The 18120-nt window shown below is 38.8% G+C and overlaps 1 protein-coding gene across 8 annotated transcripts; it reads left to right on the top strand.

Moving 5' to 3' along the window:
* Positions 1-263: 263 nt before the first annotated feature.
* NFYB (nuclear transcription factor Y subunit beta) lies at positions 264-17864 on the top strand. 8 transcript variants are annotated; one of them, XM_036866367.1, is made up of 8 exons: positions 264-407; positions 2996-3082; positions 9295-9388; positions 10809-10939; positions 12825-13022; positions 14253-14334; positions 15367-15446; positions 16060-17864. In XM_036866367.1, the coding sequence occupies exons 2-8, from the start codon at positions 3077-3079 to the stop codon at positions 16090-16092; spliced, it is 624 nt and encodes a 207-aa protein (XP_036722262.1). In that variant the 5' UTR covers positions 264-407; positions 2996-3076; the 3' UTR covers positions 16093-17864. The 8 variants fall into 8 exon arrangements, 5 of the variants coding, with proteins under 5 accessions (XP_036722262.1, XP_036722259.1, XP_036722263.1 ...); XM_036866368.1 differs by lacking the exon at positions 264-407 and adding an exon at positions 464-1252; XM_036866365.1 differs by lacking the exon at positions 264-407 and adding an exon at positions 464-1529.
* The last annotated feature ends 256 nt before the right edge of the window (positions 17865-18120 follow it).

Here is an 18120-nt window from a genome sequence, read left to right as displayed (position 1 = left end):
GAAAACACCGCGGGAAGCAAGTCCGCACAGACCTTAGCAGCAGCGCGCCAGAGTCCCGGTCCCTGGAAGCCCCCGCCGAGCAAGAAGGCCGCTGGCCGGCTCCGCCGTGCCCCGCAGGACCTACCCGCAGCTGCCCCCAGCCCGCTCTGCAGGCTGGCACAGCTGCCGCCGCTCGGCGCACGGGGCGGGGCAGGAGGCGGGGCCGGGGCCGGGGCGGGGCTGCGCCGGGCGGGCGCGCGGGAGGCGCGGAGGGAGGGTGTCACGCCGAGGGAAGCGGCCCGCGGCGGAGGGAGGGGAGGCCGAGTCCTGGAAGCGGAGCTCCGCGCTGGGACTGGTTCCTTCGCAGCCATTTTCTGTCCAACCAAACAGCCGATTGGAGACGGGAGCCAACCAGGGCTGCATTGGAGGTTTGTGTCTCGCTTCGGCCAATGATCGCTCCTAAACCGACTCCACTTTAGCTCGAATGAAATGTCCGTCTCCTCCCGGCGCCGTCCCCGCCGCCAACGCCGCCGCGGCCGGGGGCACTCGCCTCCCTGCTGCCCGCCCTCCCGCCCGGGCCGGAGCCGGGGCCGGGCGGACGCCTGCGAGGCCTGTCCCGCTGCGGGCCCGGCCGAGGAGCGAGCGCGGGGCCGTTGCGCGGCTCTTTGTGCGCGGGGCCGAGGAGCGGCGGGACGCGGGCCAGGCCGCCCCCTGCTCGCCGTCGCCGCAGAGCTCCGGGCCCGAGGCCGAGGAGGGGGCGCCGGGGCACCGTCGGGCCCCGCTCTCGGCGGCGTCCCGGCCGGCTCCATTTTGTGCGGAGAGCCGGCCGGGGGGCGGGGGGACGCAGCCAGGACCTCCGGCCCCGATCCTGACCCCTGGGCCTGGCCGCCGCGCGGGGGTCCCCGGGGAGCGCCCCCCTTCCGCCCGCCGGTCCGCGGGGGCACGGCGGGGCCGGGCCGCTTTGTCTGCCCCGGCACCCCGGGCGCCGCGCGGCGGGCGGGCGTTGGGCGCGGGCCCGGGCCGGGCGAGTCGGGGGGATGCGCGCCAGGGGCGTCCGCGCCGCGCGGGCGGGACTGACAGGTCGGCCGGGCGGGCGGTGGGGCCGGGGCCAGCCCGCGCACCTTCGTGGGGAGGAAGCGAGGTCCCCGGGAGGAAGGAATGGATTTGGTTTCCCCGCAGTCTGGTTTACGCGTAAAGAATGCAGCCATCTGGCGGCTTGCGGTCCCTGGACTTGCCTCGAAGGTGGGAAGGAAGCCTTCCGGATTGGACTAAGGTTTTAATCTTGGGTGGGAGGCGGGGAGGATATGCCAGGCTTTAGGAGTAGTAGTCTCCGAGAACAAAGAATTAGGGGACCCACAAGTCGTAATCTCGACCGAAGTACTCTAATGAGATGATTTCATCAAGGTTAGGTAGCGTATGACCTTTAAAAAAATAGTATCCCACTAACCTGCATGGACTCCACGGTTCGTGCCACGAATCACTGGGATGGTTTCGGCTTTCTTATATGGAAACTAATCAGCAATATAAAGTGATGAGGTAAACTGATCAATGTAAGTGGCATTAACAAATAGGGATTTTATTTGTAAAGTATTGAAAGTTTAACCCAAAGACCTTAAAAGGCAATTATTCCTTCCTCACACTGCTGCTGTAGTTTTTAATTTAAGGATTATATTGATGCAAAACTCTGGTTTTGATGCCAAAGAATGGAGGGTGGAGGAAGGAAGGGTCTACTGCTTTTCTTGGATACAAATATGCATTTCTTTAAACATTAAACAGATGTATGCATTCCCTTGAGCTTTCATATATATCACAACCTGCCTTTAAGAAAATATATACCATATGAGGTGATAGTGTTTTTCTTTGATATACCGAATCTAAATATATACCGACTCACCTATTTGGGTGAGTGATTGTGGTGAGGTGTGGCACCCCTTCCCCCAGCAAAAATACATAAATATATACAGCTTCTATATTTTAAGGATTCTGAGGATTTTTTTACCCCCCCAGAGACACCCTTTAAAAAATAACACTTATAGCTTACAAGGAAGGAATTTTCCGGGCAGCTTTGGGCTAGGAAGAGGACGATATTTGGAAAGAAATTAGAAATTCCTTTTAAGATTATAACACAGTGGACAATGTCAGTCAGTCTTTGCTGCCTGTACCCTTGTAATGGCATTTTAAAATTCAATTAAGTGGTTATAATTTTTTCTGCCATTTACTAGATTTCATGCTTGAATGCATATCAGTATTTTTTTCTCCTTTTAAAAATTAACACTAAAAGGGTATGTTTTTGTCCCCCTACTCTCCATTTAATCGTTTCACTCGAGAAAAGGAAAAGCAAATGAGAAAGGGAGATTGTAACATTGTAATTGATGCTAGTTTATTCAGCTATTTATGCCTTAAGGTGAGAAGGAAGTTCTGTTGAGATGCAATTTGAGTCCAAAATGGTGGTGCCTTAAAATGATAAATAAATGTCTTAATTGATTGTGGTGTTGTTCTCTGGGCAACATGTATCTTCTTCCCGCTATAATCTGAGATATTTAAAAGCATTATACTCAGAGGTAAATTTGTCTCGCCTTTTGAGCTTTTGGACTCTAAATCGCACTCTAAAACAATAAGAAAACCATCACCAAAAAATTACGTTGATAAATGGAGTGTTTGTGTCTGGGTGTCGATATTTTAAATAGTTTAGATATGTTACATGATTTTTGGTCTCTTGCATATTACATAATTTGGTGTGTTGTGATGAATATTTATGATGAACATGACTAAATATAGGGTTATGTTGGAAAAGCAATACCTCCCCCCGATGGCATTAACTTTTTTGTAAGTTCTCCAAAATATATCTTCCAATTTAACAAACATTTAATGGGTGCTTGCTTTTTGCACCATTTTTTAGCCATGCACTCCATTAAATAAGAATAGTAGGTAAAATTATATATGCCTTTTTAAATTTTACCAGGAAGAAAGCCTATAGGCTATACTTTCTTACTACTAATAGATGTTTATCTTCTAGGTTGGAATTGGGCAGAGATTAGACACCTTTTTAGGCAGGTGTTCTTGAGTACCACTGACAACACGGTTCTCAGAGTATTTCATGACAGTAAGTATGTTTTATCATTTTGGTTGTTAATTTGATTTGAACTGTAATTAGCTGGAAACAAAATTGTAACTGATTTATATTGGAGATTCCTGATAGAATGAATGCCTTTCAAGGCCAGACAGTACCTCTCCTCATTCCTGTTGCTTTTTTCTTTTTAGGGACTTGCATATATTAAGTGTTTCCTCTGGGTCCTTAAGAGTTGTCCAGGCTACAGGGTAAAAAGCTGTCCCAGCTCTCAAGAGGCTATCTGTTTAGCTGGCAGGGCTTTAGTCAAATTGAATACTTAGAGGCAAGTTATGTGTGGAACAGAAATGCTGGTTCTAAGGGTAGCACAAGTGAAAAGAGAGGCACGGTGGGCTTGGTAGTTGGGAATGTCATGGAGGGAGCCTGCAGGGTTCGAACTGAGCGTTGAAGGATGAGTGGGGTTGGATAGGTGCAGGCTGTCACCAGAAGCAGAAGCCTGAAGGTAGGGGTGAGTGACTTATGTTTAGTGGCTGGGCAGTAGATCTGCATGGTCCAGGTGGGGATTTCACAGGATAATCTAGTGAAGAGATACCACGTGACCTGTCTGGATACTTAATCTTGAATCTGATACTACATCTGTAACATCAGGCACAGTCACAACTTCCTTGAGACATGATTGCCTCACTCCTAAAACAAAAGAACAAAAACAAAAGAACAAAAGAACCTGGTGATCCCTAAATAAGGTTTTTTTAAAAAATCAGCCCTGAAGATAGAGTTGGAAACCAGTTTAGTTAGGTTAAATAGGGGAACCACTCATGTAAAGCCATGAAATGGTTTGGATTTGATGCGGAAGACTTTTAGAACCATTATAGGTTCAAGAGCTATAGAAGCAATGTTTCAGTGAGATTAGTCTTAAAACTATATGTACCCAGGTAGGTTGGATAGTAATCCAGTGGAAATAGAAAAGGAAGGGCATATCCAGAAAACATTTAAACAGATTAGGTAGATCTTGGAGGAGATAGAAGAACCTAAGATGACACTGGTATAATTAGCCTGGAAGAGTAGAGAGATGGCATTATTAACAATGGAATTGCAACAGTTCAAAAGGAGTTCTTATCCATTGCCTCCTTGCTGGGGATGGGGGAGGTGAATTTCATTTTCCAGTATCTTAAGTTTGCAGTGGTGGGATATCAGACATATTCTACAGGCCTGGCTTGCTTGGGTGGCAGTCATGATATAGTTGTAGATGTAGGACTTATGAGCATAAAAATGATATTTAATGAGTTTATTAAGAAAGTAAGGGAAGAAAGAGAAAACGATTGTTGGTTAAAACTAACAAGTAGGATGTGGGAAGGAAAGAATATTGCTTTGGAAATCAAGGGAGAAGAGAATTCCAAGCATAAATGTGGGGTCTGCAGTGGCCAGCACCACAAAGAACAGTCAAGTAGGTTGAAGGCAAGATCTCTGCCAGCTTTTGAGAGCAGTTTCAGTATCATGTTGGGATGGAAAAGCACATGTCACAGAGTTTCAGTAGGAATGAAGAGGTGTGTAAGGACTGTCAGGGTGAGGATGAGCCAGACAGAGTGTGGAGCATAATTAAGGTTGTATGTGTCTATAGGTACTTCGGTGTGTTTAATGAGGGAGACTAAGCATGTTTAAGGAAGAATGAAGAAGCTGGTACTAGAGATGAGGAATCTTCGTATTATTCCTTATCCTCAAAGAGATAAAAAGGAATTGATCCACAGAACAGGTGAAAGGGGTCATGTAAGAGAGGAAACTTTTTATGCCTGGGAAGAATATGAGAACTGTATTTGAAGGGACAGTAATAATACTAGGGTGCATTTGCTGAGTTCTTACTGTGTATCATGCACTTTGCTAAGTGCTTTTTATACAATACCTTCACTTCTCATAGCAATTTCATTTTGAAAATGGGGAAGTTAATATTGTCCTTGCTTGAGAAGCATCTTTGAAGGTTTTTAATATACAATCAGTAGACTCAGAATTTAGAGGACAAATTAAAGACGTAGGCTTAAGGACTATTTGAAAAACTATCAGGAACAAATACTGTAAAGTACTTCGCATCTGAGACTCTGGACTTGGGTCTCATTTAGGGTGCCACCTTGGGCAAGTCATTAGCCTCACATAACCTCAATTTTCTCACCTGCCTCATGGGGTCATGAACATTGCATAAGGTATTTAGAAAGTGCTCAAAAATGTTAAACATATTAAAGAGGGCACTACTTATCACATTTGTGCAACAGATTATTAGTATAGTTAAGATACCGCTACATCAAAAAATTATAGAATAAAATTTACTAGCTTAGCTGACCATTTGTTTCACATAATATTTTAGAGAACAATATTATCAGTTAAACTAAATACTTAGAATAGTCAATAAAATTAATTTAATGGGATTTAACTACTCTTTGTCCATATTTCTCAGTTCCCTTGGATCTAATGATTGATCATTTTACCCATTCTCGTCATTATCCTACATGCTCTTTCCTCTTTGTTGTCTGGATGGAATCTAACACTTTAGGGTCTCTGTTCTTACCAGGCTTGTAAGTATCACAGCTGGACATATTGATTCCACTAAACATTTCTGGTCACCAACTTCAGCTAGGCTCTTTGCATCCTCCCAGCACTCCTGTTCCCTTCCTTTTGCATTCTCTGGGGAAAGCCATCTGTCTCCCCAGCTGTAAGAATCCCAGCATTATCCTTGGTTCTTCCTCCAGCTCTTATTCAGTCAGCCACCAAGTCTGTTGATTTTACCAACGAAAAAGCTCTGTAGCCTCTGCTTCTGCTGTCCAGTGCTGCTGTCCTGTTGATACTGGGAATGTTCACCATCTTTCCTGAACTCATGCCCTGAATGCAGCATTGTAGTCCTTACTGGACTTCTGCCCCCATTCTTGCTCCCCTCCAGTTCACTTTCTACACTGGACTGTAGCCAGAGCGATGTTTTTAAAGAGAAATCTGATTTGCATTCTTCTGCTAAAACTCTTCTTTGATTTACTCTTGTCCACGAGATACTGCTTGATCCAGCCTCTACTTAGCTCATTCCAGTCCTCCAGTACTATTTCTCAGTTTCCTTTGCCTGGAACATTGTTGTCCCATCTTTCTTTGACTGATTGCCGTTCATCTTTCAGTCTCAGTTTAAACGTCATTTTCTTAAGACGGCCTTCCTTGACTCTTTAGACTAGTGAGGTTCCTTATGGAATAAACTCCCAAAGCATATAACAAAACATCTTTATTTTCCTTAGCACTGTGCACTAGCAATTAGTTAATTATTTGTAATTATTTAATAACTATATATTACATTTACTGAGTACTTTTATTGTACTATGGTAGGTCTTTACATGGTAAGTACTATTCTCGTCCCACTTGCCAGTAAGTAGCAGGGAATTCAAACCAGGTGACCTGATTCCAGAGCCTGTGCCTTGGAAATACTAGTAGGCTACGCTCCCCACCCCGTCCCCCTGACCCCAGTTTACGTAACATTTGTCTTCTCTGCAAGACGAGGACAGAGACCTTGTCTTTGTTGTTGACCTATGATGTTGTCGGCACATAGCAGAGACTTGATAAATACAGGGTGCTTACTCGGTAAATATTTGTTCACTGGCTTACAATCTACAATCTATTTTGTAAATTTTCATAGGAAGTTTTAGACCTAGAAAAAGCCTTTGGGATGTATCTAGCAAGTTACCCCCCTCATTTCTTATATGTATATATAGGAGGATAGCTAGCATATTGTAAGCATCAGAGATGAGGCTAGCTTGTTAAATGGAAGATTCTAAGAGCCTTGGGGATTCCAAGATGGGGACACTGAGCTTTGGCTTACAGAACAGGGTAAATCAGAAAGATTTCAGGAGGATGGGTGAACACTGGGATTAAAGTATGGGGCAGGATTTTAATGGTAGAAAGACAGAAGAGAGGAAGACAGGAGTGGTGAAATGACAGAAAAGCTAAAACTTGCAGAACCAAAGACACATACAGCTAAGCAGATGACATGTGGCTTATCTTCAAAGGAGGGAGGGTGAGATCTGACATCTGAGTACGCTATGTGCCAGACTCTGTCCTTAGCAGGTTTCTAGTCTTTATTTAATTCCAACAACTCTATGAAATACTTTCAGAAGTAATTTTTAGAAGACTGAGGTTTAGAGGCTAACGTTCTTAATCCAGGTGATAAACTTGCTGCTAATTCCAGTGCATGACAAGATAATGTAAGTTAAACTTTTTGCCTTTAATACTTTTTTTACATTATATTTATAAATTAATTAATCTCTCAGATCATGGTTATTACAACAAGGTCTTGCTCATCAGCTAATTTAAAAAGACTCAGGCTATCCTGTGGACATTGATTTAGCAAAGGATTTCTGTAACTGCCTCCACCTCCCCCTTCCCAAAAAAACAAACTGTATTTGTTTCTTAGTTTTAGGCTTTTAACCACTTTGGTCCTGTCTCCTGCACCTTGATCTCCCCTAGGGCATTGTAAAAACCAATCCATTCACAGCTATCCTAATTGACCTCTCTTTCATGGCTAATAAATCCATCATCATATCTATTAAAGACTACTCTCCTAGTATCTTTATAGCATTTTAGGATCAAAATAGCATTTTATATTTGGAAAATGCTTCATACATATATTAGCTGTTTAAGATGTGGAAGGTGAAATTATTATTTCCATTTTATATAGAAATACATTTAACCGGTAGGGATGTTTGTTTTCAGGGATCAATAAGAGAGTCTAAATCGGAGCTCACTGACTGTTGTTTACCTCCTCTTAGAGGGCACTAAGAAGCATCATAAATAGGTACCCTGTACTTTCACAAATTATTAAAAGTAAGTGAATTCTATTCTCTACCCCCTTAAAACAGCTATATAAATTATGGAAATGTATCTGTATTTACAATTAAATTAGATACCACAGTCAACAGATTCATCAAAGAAATGCCATGTTATTGAAGACTTGGAAACTAGCCTGGTATTTTAGTATTAGGTAAAAATCCAACAGAGATGGAAAGGAAGAGGTGTTACATAAGGACTCAAATATCGCAGTTAATAACATTGTTTGTGCTGGGTCCTGGGCCTTGATAAACATTTAGGATCAACTGTCTCTTCTTGATTTGGCCTGAAAGCATATGTAAATTACACTTAATTTTTGCTATGCTTTTTATTCAGATAATGCATTCAAAATTTTTCCATACACAGTTTTCCATCCAGTCCCTTATTGTTTTGAATAGTATTATTTGCAAAGCAGAAAGACTTCCAGGATTTGCCATGTTGGAATGGAGACAGTTCAGGGCTTATGGGGCCCCCCCACCCCGCCCAGATTTTCCCTCTTAGAAATCGTTTACCTCTGAGTAAAATTAAGCAGGGTTTTATTTTTATTTTGGCCGTGCCGCGTGGCTTCAGGGAATCTCAGTTCCCTAACCCACAGCAGTGAAAGCGTGAAATCCTAACCACTAGACCACCAGGGAATTCCCAGGGTTCTTTTAAAATAGTCATTTTAACTCTCATCTTTGTCTGTGGTTATCATTTATCTATTTTTATATGCAGATCTCCAAGCTCCCTGACCCCTCCTTTTCTTTTTTCCATAACGAGTCAAAAGTCTGAGGGTGGGGGGAGAGAAAATTAACCTTTGACTAGACTTAGGGGCGATGAGCTTGTTCAGAATGGGGGTGCACTTTCGGGTTGTGTGGGCACAGGACTGTGCAGGGAGCCCATGTGCTTCTTGTACCAAACAGCAGTTTAAACCAGGATATTGTCTCTTGTGGAACTTCTGTGAGATGGCAAAGAGAGTTTGCAGCGAGAGCAAAAAAGTTCGTGTAGGAATATCTGGCTTTAGCAGGAGAGCTGAAGAGGCTGGATATAGGTGACTAACTACTAAGCTGATTTTGGCTTTGCTTGTCATTACAGAGATAAATTAGGTTGTAAGTCAGGGTTGCCTATACTATATTTGATGATGATGCAATTGAAAAGAAAGATGTGTGTGTTTTAAATTCATTTCCTTGTTTTGTTTCCCCGTTGGTCTTAGGCTTATTGCTTAATAGAGGGTGAATAGGGGAATCTTGAATCATTGGCAAATTATCAAAAGGTTTCCAAATCAAGAAATATGTTTTCTTTTAGTAAGCTTAAGGCTATGAAAAATGTAACTGACTCATCCTATGACAGTTTATGAGCACTGAATCTATTATGTAGTTTTTAGACAAGTTTTATTGAAGATTATTGAAAGCTTTTTTTCCTCATAGATGGATGGTGACAGTTCCACCACAGATGCTTCTCAACTAGGAATTTCTGCAGACTATATTGGAGGAAGTCATTATGTTATACAGCCTCATGATGGTAAGAAAGCCACAATTAGAAACAAATTCACAAGTAGGAACAAATTAGAAAGTGGAAATTTTATTCATGTGATGTTCTAGGTTACTTTTGTCTTTACAGGAAAAGTAGCACTCTTGTGTCACAGTTTAGTGATAGTCTAAAAAGGTATACTTTGCTATTTTTATTAGAAATAGTCTTCAAAAGAATGACGGGTTTTAGAAAAGAATTCTATAAAAGTATGCCTTTTTAAAGCTGGTACAGTTTCTTTAATGATGTGTTATTGATTTCCTACTTAAGTATTAAATATGGCGAATTCTTACTCAATTGATAAACTGAGTAGTTCTTTAGAGGGTGGTTGCTAGCTATTATATTTCTAGTACTTATGAACAGACTTAGTTTTGGTTTTTATTCAATATTAAGTTTTAACTATGTAGTAGAATGGCAGTATTATGTTGGCCTATCAGAAATAATTTGCTTTTGTGGCATTCTGATGTGTAAGATTAAAAAACACTAAGATATATTTTTGTAGAAGGCAGTTGGGGGTAGGTGATTATTTACTTCATCCTAAAACAGATATTCAAACAAGTTAATTTTGATAACATCATTTTAAACATGTAAAAATGTAAACTGAATCAACTTAAGTACCTTTCTTATTTAATACATATATTAATAAAAAAGTGGGAAGTTTACTTACAGGATACTGCATTTAATCATAAAAGGATATTATTTGTACTATGAAAGCTTCAGTTATATCTAAAATTTTACTTTCTGTAAGAACATTGGATTACTGCTATAGCTTTGTTCAAAAACTGTTACTACATTAGTGGTAATCCAATTGGGTTAGTAATATTCAAGTCCAGTTTTTCCATTCTGTATAAACTTGGCTTTGGATAAACACACACCCTTTTAATCTTGTTATATGCATGGAGCCATAGATCACAGTCTCTTCTATTTTATAGCTAAGTTATGTAACAGATATTTATGAGCACCTCCTCTGTTGGAGGTGCTGTACCAAGTCCTAGGAGGGACACAAAGCTGATCCCTGGACTCAGGTAGCAAAAATCTAAGAGGGGGAATGAGAAATAAGGATTATAAAATGTGTTAAGAGAAGAGACACAAAGTAGCACTTGTTTGTGATATTTTGTGAAAGGAGAGATCACTTCTGAAGGTGCTGTGGAGATGTATTTGAGCTTTTTGGAGAATGGGTAGGTAGGATTTAGTAGGCAGAGTTGAGGATAAGAGTATTCTAGGCAGTGGGTTTGAAATTAATGAGGAGGTTCAGTTATGGCCCTGAGAAAATTGTGAAAAGAACTACTATCCTAATCCCTAAAAACGATTAGGAAATGAACCAGAATGTTTCTTATCTTAGATTGTTTTAGGTAGTCTTCTCTATCTTGAAGGAAAAATTATGAGAAGCTATAAACCTGTTATTTTTACTTAGATACTGAGGACAGCATGAATGATCATGAAGACACAAACGGTTCAAAAGAAAGTTTTAGAGAACAAGATATATATCTTCCAATTGCAAATGTTGCAAGGATAATGAAAAATGCCATACCTCAAACGGGAAAGGTAATGCTGAGGAGAAATTTAACTGGGTTTTGTTTTTCAGGGGTGGGGCGGGGGGAATGTAAAACTACATGAACACATATTTCATGAATATAGTTAGCTGTTGATTTCAGTCATTCAGCCTTTCAGCAAAACACATATTTCAGTTGTACACACTTGGTTACTGAGCGGTGTTCCAATTTCAGCTCTCTCATGTCCCTCAGTGCTCCCGCTCCCCCACTTGCTGGAAGCAGATAAAACAGAATTAAGAATCGTTGTAAAAATAGGTGCATTGTCAGAACTGTCAGGTTTTGGGCATATGAAGTTGTAACTTCCATATTGTTGCAGCAAAATTGGATCATGTTGGGCTGATGGATGTAGTAAGGATTTTCCCCCCAAATCTATATGTTTGGAAACTTTCTCTATAATTATAAATATTAACATACATTTAATTCAACTGGCATGATTTTTTAAAGTAGTTTTGTCTTGTGAGAGAAATAACTGTATAAACAGTTACTTACAACAGCTTTTAAAAACTCATTGGCACTCTACTTATCACTTGGTCTGAACTGAAGTCCACACTTTGTATATTGTTTTGTATTGCATAATAAGCTTTCTCTCGTTTTATTGTAGCTTAGAAAATACTTATGAGAGTAATAAAGCTTACAAAGAAATACATTATTAAAATATATCACTAAGCCTAGAAGTTCCAATTTGAGTGGTCCTCCTTATGTTTTAAGGGGAAAAAAGCACAACTGCTGATAATTGCTTACTAGGCTAGGCCTGCGCTGCCTGGTGCTGTGGCCACTAGCCACATGTGGTTATTGAGCACTTGAAATGTTGGCCGAATGAATTGAGATGTGCTGTAAATGTAAAACATACCCCAGATTTTGAAGGCTTAGTATAAAAAAAAGGCTAAAGAGATCTCAATTTTTAAAATGTTTAATTGAAATATAGTTGATTTTCAGTATTTAAAATATCTCAATTTTTAAATGGATTCTGTGTTTAAATGATAATATTTTAGATTTACTAGGTTAAGCAAAATATATTGAAACTAATTTCACTTTTTTTTTTTTTTTTTTTAGCATAGCTGCTGGAACATCTAAAGTTATGTATCCAGCTCAGGTTATATTATCTTGTTTGACTGCATTTATGCAGTAACTCTTGTTACTTTTCACCAGGATGTAAAATAGGCATGGAGGTGAAAGACAGTATGTTTCAGCAAGGATTTTTGTCATTCCTGTCAGAAGTGGCTTTGGAATTGCATGATTTAATCTATTAGAGTTTCACTTTCAAACCCTAGACCACTAAGTGAAGAGTTGTTTTTATAATGAGATGGCAGGTGTGTGCTTCTTTTGGTAGGCTTTTTCATAAACTCAAAACGTATTCCGGACACTTTGTACCTTTATTAATAAAAATGTCACCAGATGTCATTATTTCACTCCCTTGTAAGCCTTACAGTGAATTTAGTGTTTAGTTTGTTTTTAAAAACTTTCTGGTGTCCTCATTGGTGGAAATGCCAGGGCAGAGAAGCGGTACCTAAGTCTAGCCCACAGTACACTCCAGACATAACAGGATTGATTTTCTTGGGGCACTTGGTTAGTAAGAGTTTTCATCTTTATGGGGTGGTAGGGTCATCCAGTAGTTGCTTTTATACCTAAATTCTGTTTTCTGTGAACAGTTGTCAAGGCTTCTCTCATTTGTATTTGAGTTTTCAGTCTCGCTCAATGAGGGTTGGAATTTTGATAGCATACGTTACGTCACTGTTAGCAGCGTATATTTTGAAGATTAAAGGTTAACAGTCATAAACTGAAATTTATATTCTTCTGAAAAGCCTTTTATTTTTGCAGGTTGTTAGGAAAGTGGTGGTTATATTCCCTGCAGATTTACCTATGACTTTTCTCTTCAGATTGCAAAAGATGCCAAAGAATGTGTTCAAGAATGTGTAAGTGAGTTCATCAGCTTTATAACATCTGAAGCAAGTGAACGATGCCATCAAGAGAAACGGAAGACAATCAATGGAGAAGATATTCTCTTTGCCATGTCTACCTTAGGCTTCGACAGTTATGTAGAACCTCTGAAATTATACCTTCAGAAGTTCAGAGAGGTAAGTAAAGTGTCTCCCATTATGTTTTTAAGAAAATAAGATACACTATTCAATTTTAACTTTTTAAATGTATTAATCATTTTTCAGAAGTATGTAATCACTTATATTACTGAACTTAAATAGGAAGTCCTTTCTTTTTTCCTTTGTCTATTACTAATGACAGCATAGTTGTGTAATGATTCAGAGCATGGACTCTGGATTTAGACCACCTGGATGCTGAACTCTGTGACCCTGGGCAGACTATTTAAGTACTTTAGGCCTTGGTTTCCTGGTCTGTAAAGTGAGGCTAATAATAATAGTACCCACCTCACAGAGTTACTGAGAGGACTAAGTAAAATAATCCATGTACAGCCCTTGGCTTGGCACATACAGAGTGCTCGATAATGTTAGCACATGCTGTTTTTGTTACTAATTTAAAAGAGGTAGCATCTCAAAGCTTGGGGCCTTTTAGATAAGAAAAAGGGAATTATAACTATATCCTTTTCTTATTATTGATTGAATTCTTCTACATTTCCTATTTGGTTTTTCTTTGCATGTGGTATGAATTTTGTGAAAATGAATTGAGATCAGCATATTTATTTCTACACTCCAACTTGGGTGTCAGATCCACATTGCATTCAGAATACTTTCTTAATGTCTCTAGTGTTAGAATCCCATTAAATTAGTGATATCTGCACAGAATGGCTAAAGTAGGAAGAGAATGTGTAAATTCTTTACAAAACTTTTCCAAATCTTCAGCATCATTAGAACCTGAGAGCGGACAGAAACTTAGAGGTCTTTGATCCAAACTGTAATTTTGATTTAGAAATTTTAAACTCCAAACTGGCTGCTATAGTGCTGGCTGAGAGCTGCATGTATAGTTAAATGATAACTTGGATCACTTGTAGTAGATCTGCAAGCTGGGTATTTACAGTTTTTGCAGACTACTTCATCTGTAAATAGACTTCTCTTTTCCTTTTGATGTAGTGTGGAATAACTTTATTTTTACTGATAAATATTTTATATTTTCTAGGTCATTACTAACACTGTCTTGTGATGACTACTGCATATATAACAGCATTTTGAAGGACCTTTCCATATGTTATTAACCAGAAGCATTAATAAATACTCTGTATTTTGTAATAATTGAAGCTCCTAATTTTAGGAAATAAGTAAGCATTCTCATTTAGGAAACAGGTGGTTGTTGTCGTTTTGAATACAGTGATTGCTTGTTTGATTTCCCTTCCTCAGGCTATGAAAGGAGAGAAAGGAATTGGTGGAGCAGTCACAGCTACAGATGGACTAAGTGAAGAGCTTACAGAGGAGGCATTTAGTAAGCAGTGTTATGATACATTTGTGCAGCTACATTCGTTCTTACGAGTCATGTAGATTATTGGCAGTGATTAATTCTATATGTCTAGAGTAGAACTTTTGGAATATTAGCACTGAGTGTCTTGACATAGCACTAATTTGAATAGTTCTTACTAGTTCATGCCCTTATATTTGAAGTCAGTGAGGGATAAGCGTATAAATTTTAATTCTGCAGAGATTATAATCTTTCACCAATAGTTCTAATGGATTTCCATAGTCCCTAGTTTTTGGTTTAAGATTCACATGAGAGGAGTACTGAGAATTGTTGTTTATAATATAAAATCTTATGATTTAAATAAATTTGAACTGAAGGTTTCTTAAAAATTGAGTGCCATATTGGTGAAATAAAAGGTCTATGGTGATGTTTCTCATATAAAATTTATGTGTACATATATTTCTCATATTTAAAATATATGCTGCTTAGTTATGTAAGTGTTGCTCCCAACCAGGCCTCACAGTGTAGGTCTACTTATGAGTCAGAAACTCCATCCAGTCTTTTATGCCCATGGGCAATTAGCGAAAGTACACTTCAGAAAATTGGAAAATGCTATAGGAAAAAAATGTGCGTTCTTAAGGAACTTTTTTTTTTTTTTTGGTGGTTATTTTAATTAATTAATTAATTAATTTTTGGCTGTGTTGGGTCTTCGTTTCTGTGTGAGGGCTTTCTCTAGTTGCGGCAAGCGGGGGCCACTCTTCATCGCGGTGCGCGGGCCTCTCACTATCGCGGCCTCTCTTGTTGCGGAGCACAGGCTCCAGACGCGCAGGCTCAGTAGTTGTGGCTCACGGGCCTAGTTGCTCTGCGGCACGTGGGATCTTCCCAGACCAGGGCTCGAACCCGTGTCCCCTGCATTAGCAGGCAGATTCTCAACCACTGCGCCACCAGGGAAGCCCAGGGAACTTTTTTTAAATGGAAAAATCACACAACCTTAAGGTTCAGGTCAAGAAAGCAGATGCGGTTCTTTTCCTGCTTTAACTTTTTTTTTCTGTCTTTTAGCTAACCAGTTACCAGCTGGCTTAATAACTGCAGATGGTCAGCAACAAAATGTTATGGTTTACACAACATCATATCAACAGGTACAGTACCTTCTTTCTATTAATATTTTAAATAATTTTAAAAATTATATTCATTGTTTTTTTTTTTAATCACAGGTAGTTAACGTCAACACATTATTATTAAGAATCTGATAAAGAAGGTTGTTAAAAATTGTTTTCTCAGAATATGTAACTGTGTATAGTATTCTCTGATGGTTACAGATATGTACACAGATGTTCATACAGTTCACCCGTCATATCCACGGGTTCCACACCCATGGATTCAACCAACCATGGATCATGTTTCCGATCTGTGGTTTGTGGTTGGTTGAATCCGCAGATGGAATTTGCGGATGCAGAACCCATGGACACTGAAGGCCGATTAAAGGACTTGAGCATCTGTGCATTTTGGCTTCCACAGGGCATTTTGGAACCAATCCTCCATGGATATTGAGGGGATGAATGTATTTGCATAGATTTCTATAAAGATACACAAGAAATTATTAAAGTAGCTCCTTAGGTAGAGAGAATGGAGATTTGGGGTGGGAACTAGACTTATTTTTCATTGCCTGTTGTTTTTACTCTTTGAATGTTTATAATATACAGGAAACTATTTTTTCTTTAATTCTGCTCAATTTAAATTTTCAAATCTTAGATTTCTGGTGTTCAACAAATTCAGTTTTCATGATCCGAAGAAATGATGGACTGGAGAGTGTAGAGAACTGAGTCTGTATGATTCCGGAACAGAGACATTAGAAGGAGCTGACTGGTGAAAAGATGTCTCTTTGTATATTAAATAGCTGTAATGTAGCTTCCCAATGCTTGACTAATTGAGGTGTTAATTCTGACTTGAGAATCTTTTTCATGAATGATTTTAAAGAAAAATTTGGATTTTAAAGGTATTAAAATATTTTTGTTTTGTACGAGAGTTTGTTGCTCTGTATGACTCCTGTATGCATTGTATATTGCAGTTTATTACTGTCAGAGATTTGTAGACAGTTTCTTATTTTCATATTGAATCATGTTACTTTTGTAATAATTCAAGTAAGCAGCTGGGTTAATTCATGATGTTTGCCCTTTTAATAAAAAATAAGGGTAGAGTTCATTTTGAATGCAAGTTGCCTTTATTATAAATTTGAGTTTGTCTTGGTTATATAATACTTTGCATGATAACCTAGCTAGATTTTTAGCATTTGCCATATTTATTAACTTTTTTGTAAAACATTCATAGCTTAAGCAGCACCATTTTTAAAAAAAATGTAGTTGAGAAATTAAGTGTGAATGCAGAAGCAAATATTGTCTGCCCTATTCAACTTGGTGCCCGTTAACAGTGTTTACACTGTTCATTGTGCCTGTTAAGATAGTTTTAGTTTATTGGAGCTTCTGTTAAGACTAGATTTGTCTTTGAGTTACATTATTATGAGTGTTGGAATTCATTAATTTTAATGTAGTCCTAGTGCTCTTGAAATGGTGCCCCTTTCATTTTGTATATGATTTTTCCAAAGGCATATCTTCAAATACTATATAGTATCCTCTTCCAGAAGAGGAATTTCATAGTCTGATGGTAAATGTCCTCATTTTACCTTTTTAATTGAAATGTCAAGTTTCCTATTATGCTATGGGAACCAAGAAATGTCAGACATCATTGTGTGTATACAGAGCTTTTTTGCATGGATGAGTGAATGAAGTGAAGAACAGAGTTAGTGCTGTGAATGGTGCGAAAGAGAAATCTCCAGCTTCTAGCGTGCTGTCTTGATCTTTGCAATAAACTAAATTTAGATAATGTAACTTTGTATAATTTACTAGTATTGTACTTGGGTTGTTGCCTTTTTAAAGTGAGGATTTGTATTTTCTCACCTATTCTTTTTGGTGATAATTGAGTCATTTTTTTTTTTTTTTTAATCAACAATTGCTCTTGTATAGTTTGCCTAAAAGGCACTTTGAGTGAATGTCATCTTGGAAGGACACTCACTCAAATTTATAAGGGAGAAGCAATTTCCTAGATACAGGCTGGACAGAAACATTTACTTTGCCAGAAGGAGCTTTTGTGGGCACAACTGGGATAATCTGAAGTTAATAACTCCCTCACTGCCTTCCCATTTAAAAAATAATCTTCATTACAGAAAATTCAAATGGGCAAAAAAGGGTGGTTAAGCAAAACCAACCATCATCCTACTATGTTAAAAACAACCAATGTTAATATTTTGGTAAATATGATTTGTCCTTTTACTTTGCTAAATATGTATATTTTTATAAAAATGGGCTCATACTTGCATACTGTTTTGTAACATGCTTTTTTCACTTAATATATTGTGAACATCTTTCCCAGGTCATTACATAGTCTTCTACTTTTATTTCTTTATTATTCTGTTGTATGGCTGAAACATAATTTATTTAATCTTCTATTGGACATTTTGACTATATACATCTTTTCACAGTTATAAACAACACTTCATTGAATCTTGTGTACATCCATGACTGTTTTCTTCAAATAAATTCTATTAGTAGAATTGTTGGTTTAACAGATATGCAAAATTTTAAGGCTTTTGATACATATATAATTGTATTTTTGAAATATCTTACATTTGATCCAGGCGGTATGTCATTATATAACTGATAAAAGCACTTGATCTTTGGTTATCAGGTTATTTCTCTAAAGTTTAAAGATTGAGCTATGTTTAAGAAACAAGATTAAAAAATTAGACAACTTTAAAAT

The sequence above is a fragment of the Balaenoptera musculus genome, chromosome 10 (assembly GCF_009873245.2).
Source record: "Balaenoptera musculus isolate JJ_BM4_2016_0621 chromosome 10, mBalMus1.pri.v3, whole genome shotgun sequence".
Lineage (NCBI taxonomy): Eukaryota > Metazoa > Chordata > Mammalia > Artiodactyla > Balaenopteridae > Balaenoptera > Balaenoptera musculus.
Note: the sequence above shows the minus strand (reverse complement) of the source record. Positions and strands in the feature narration are given on the sequence as shown.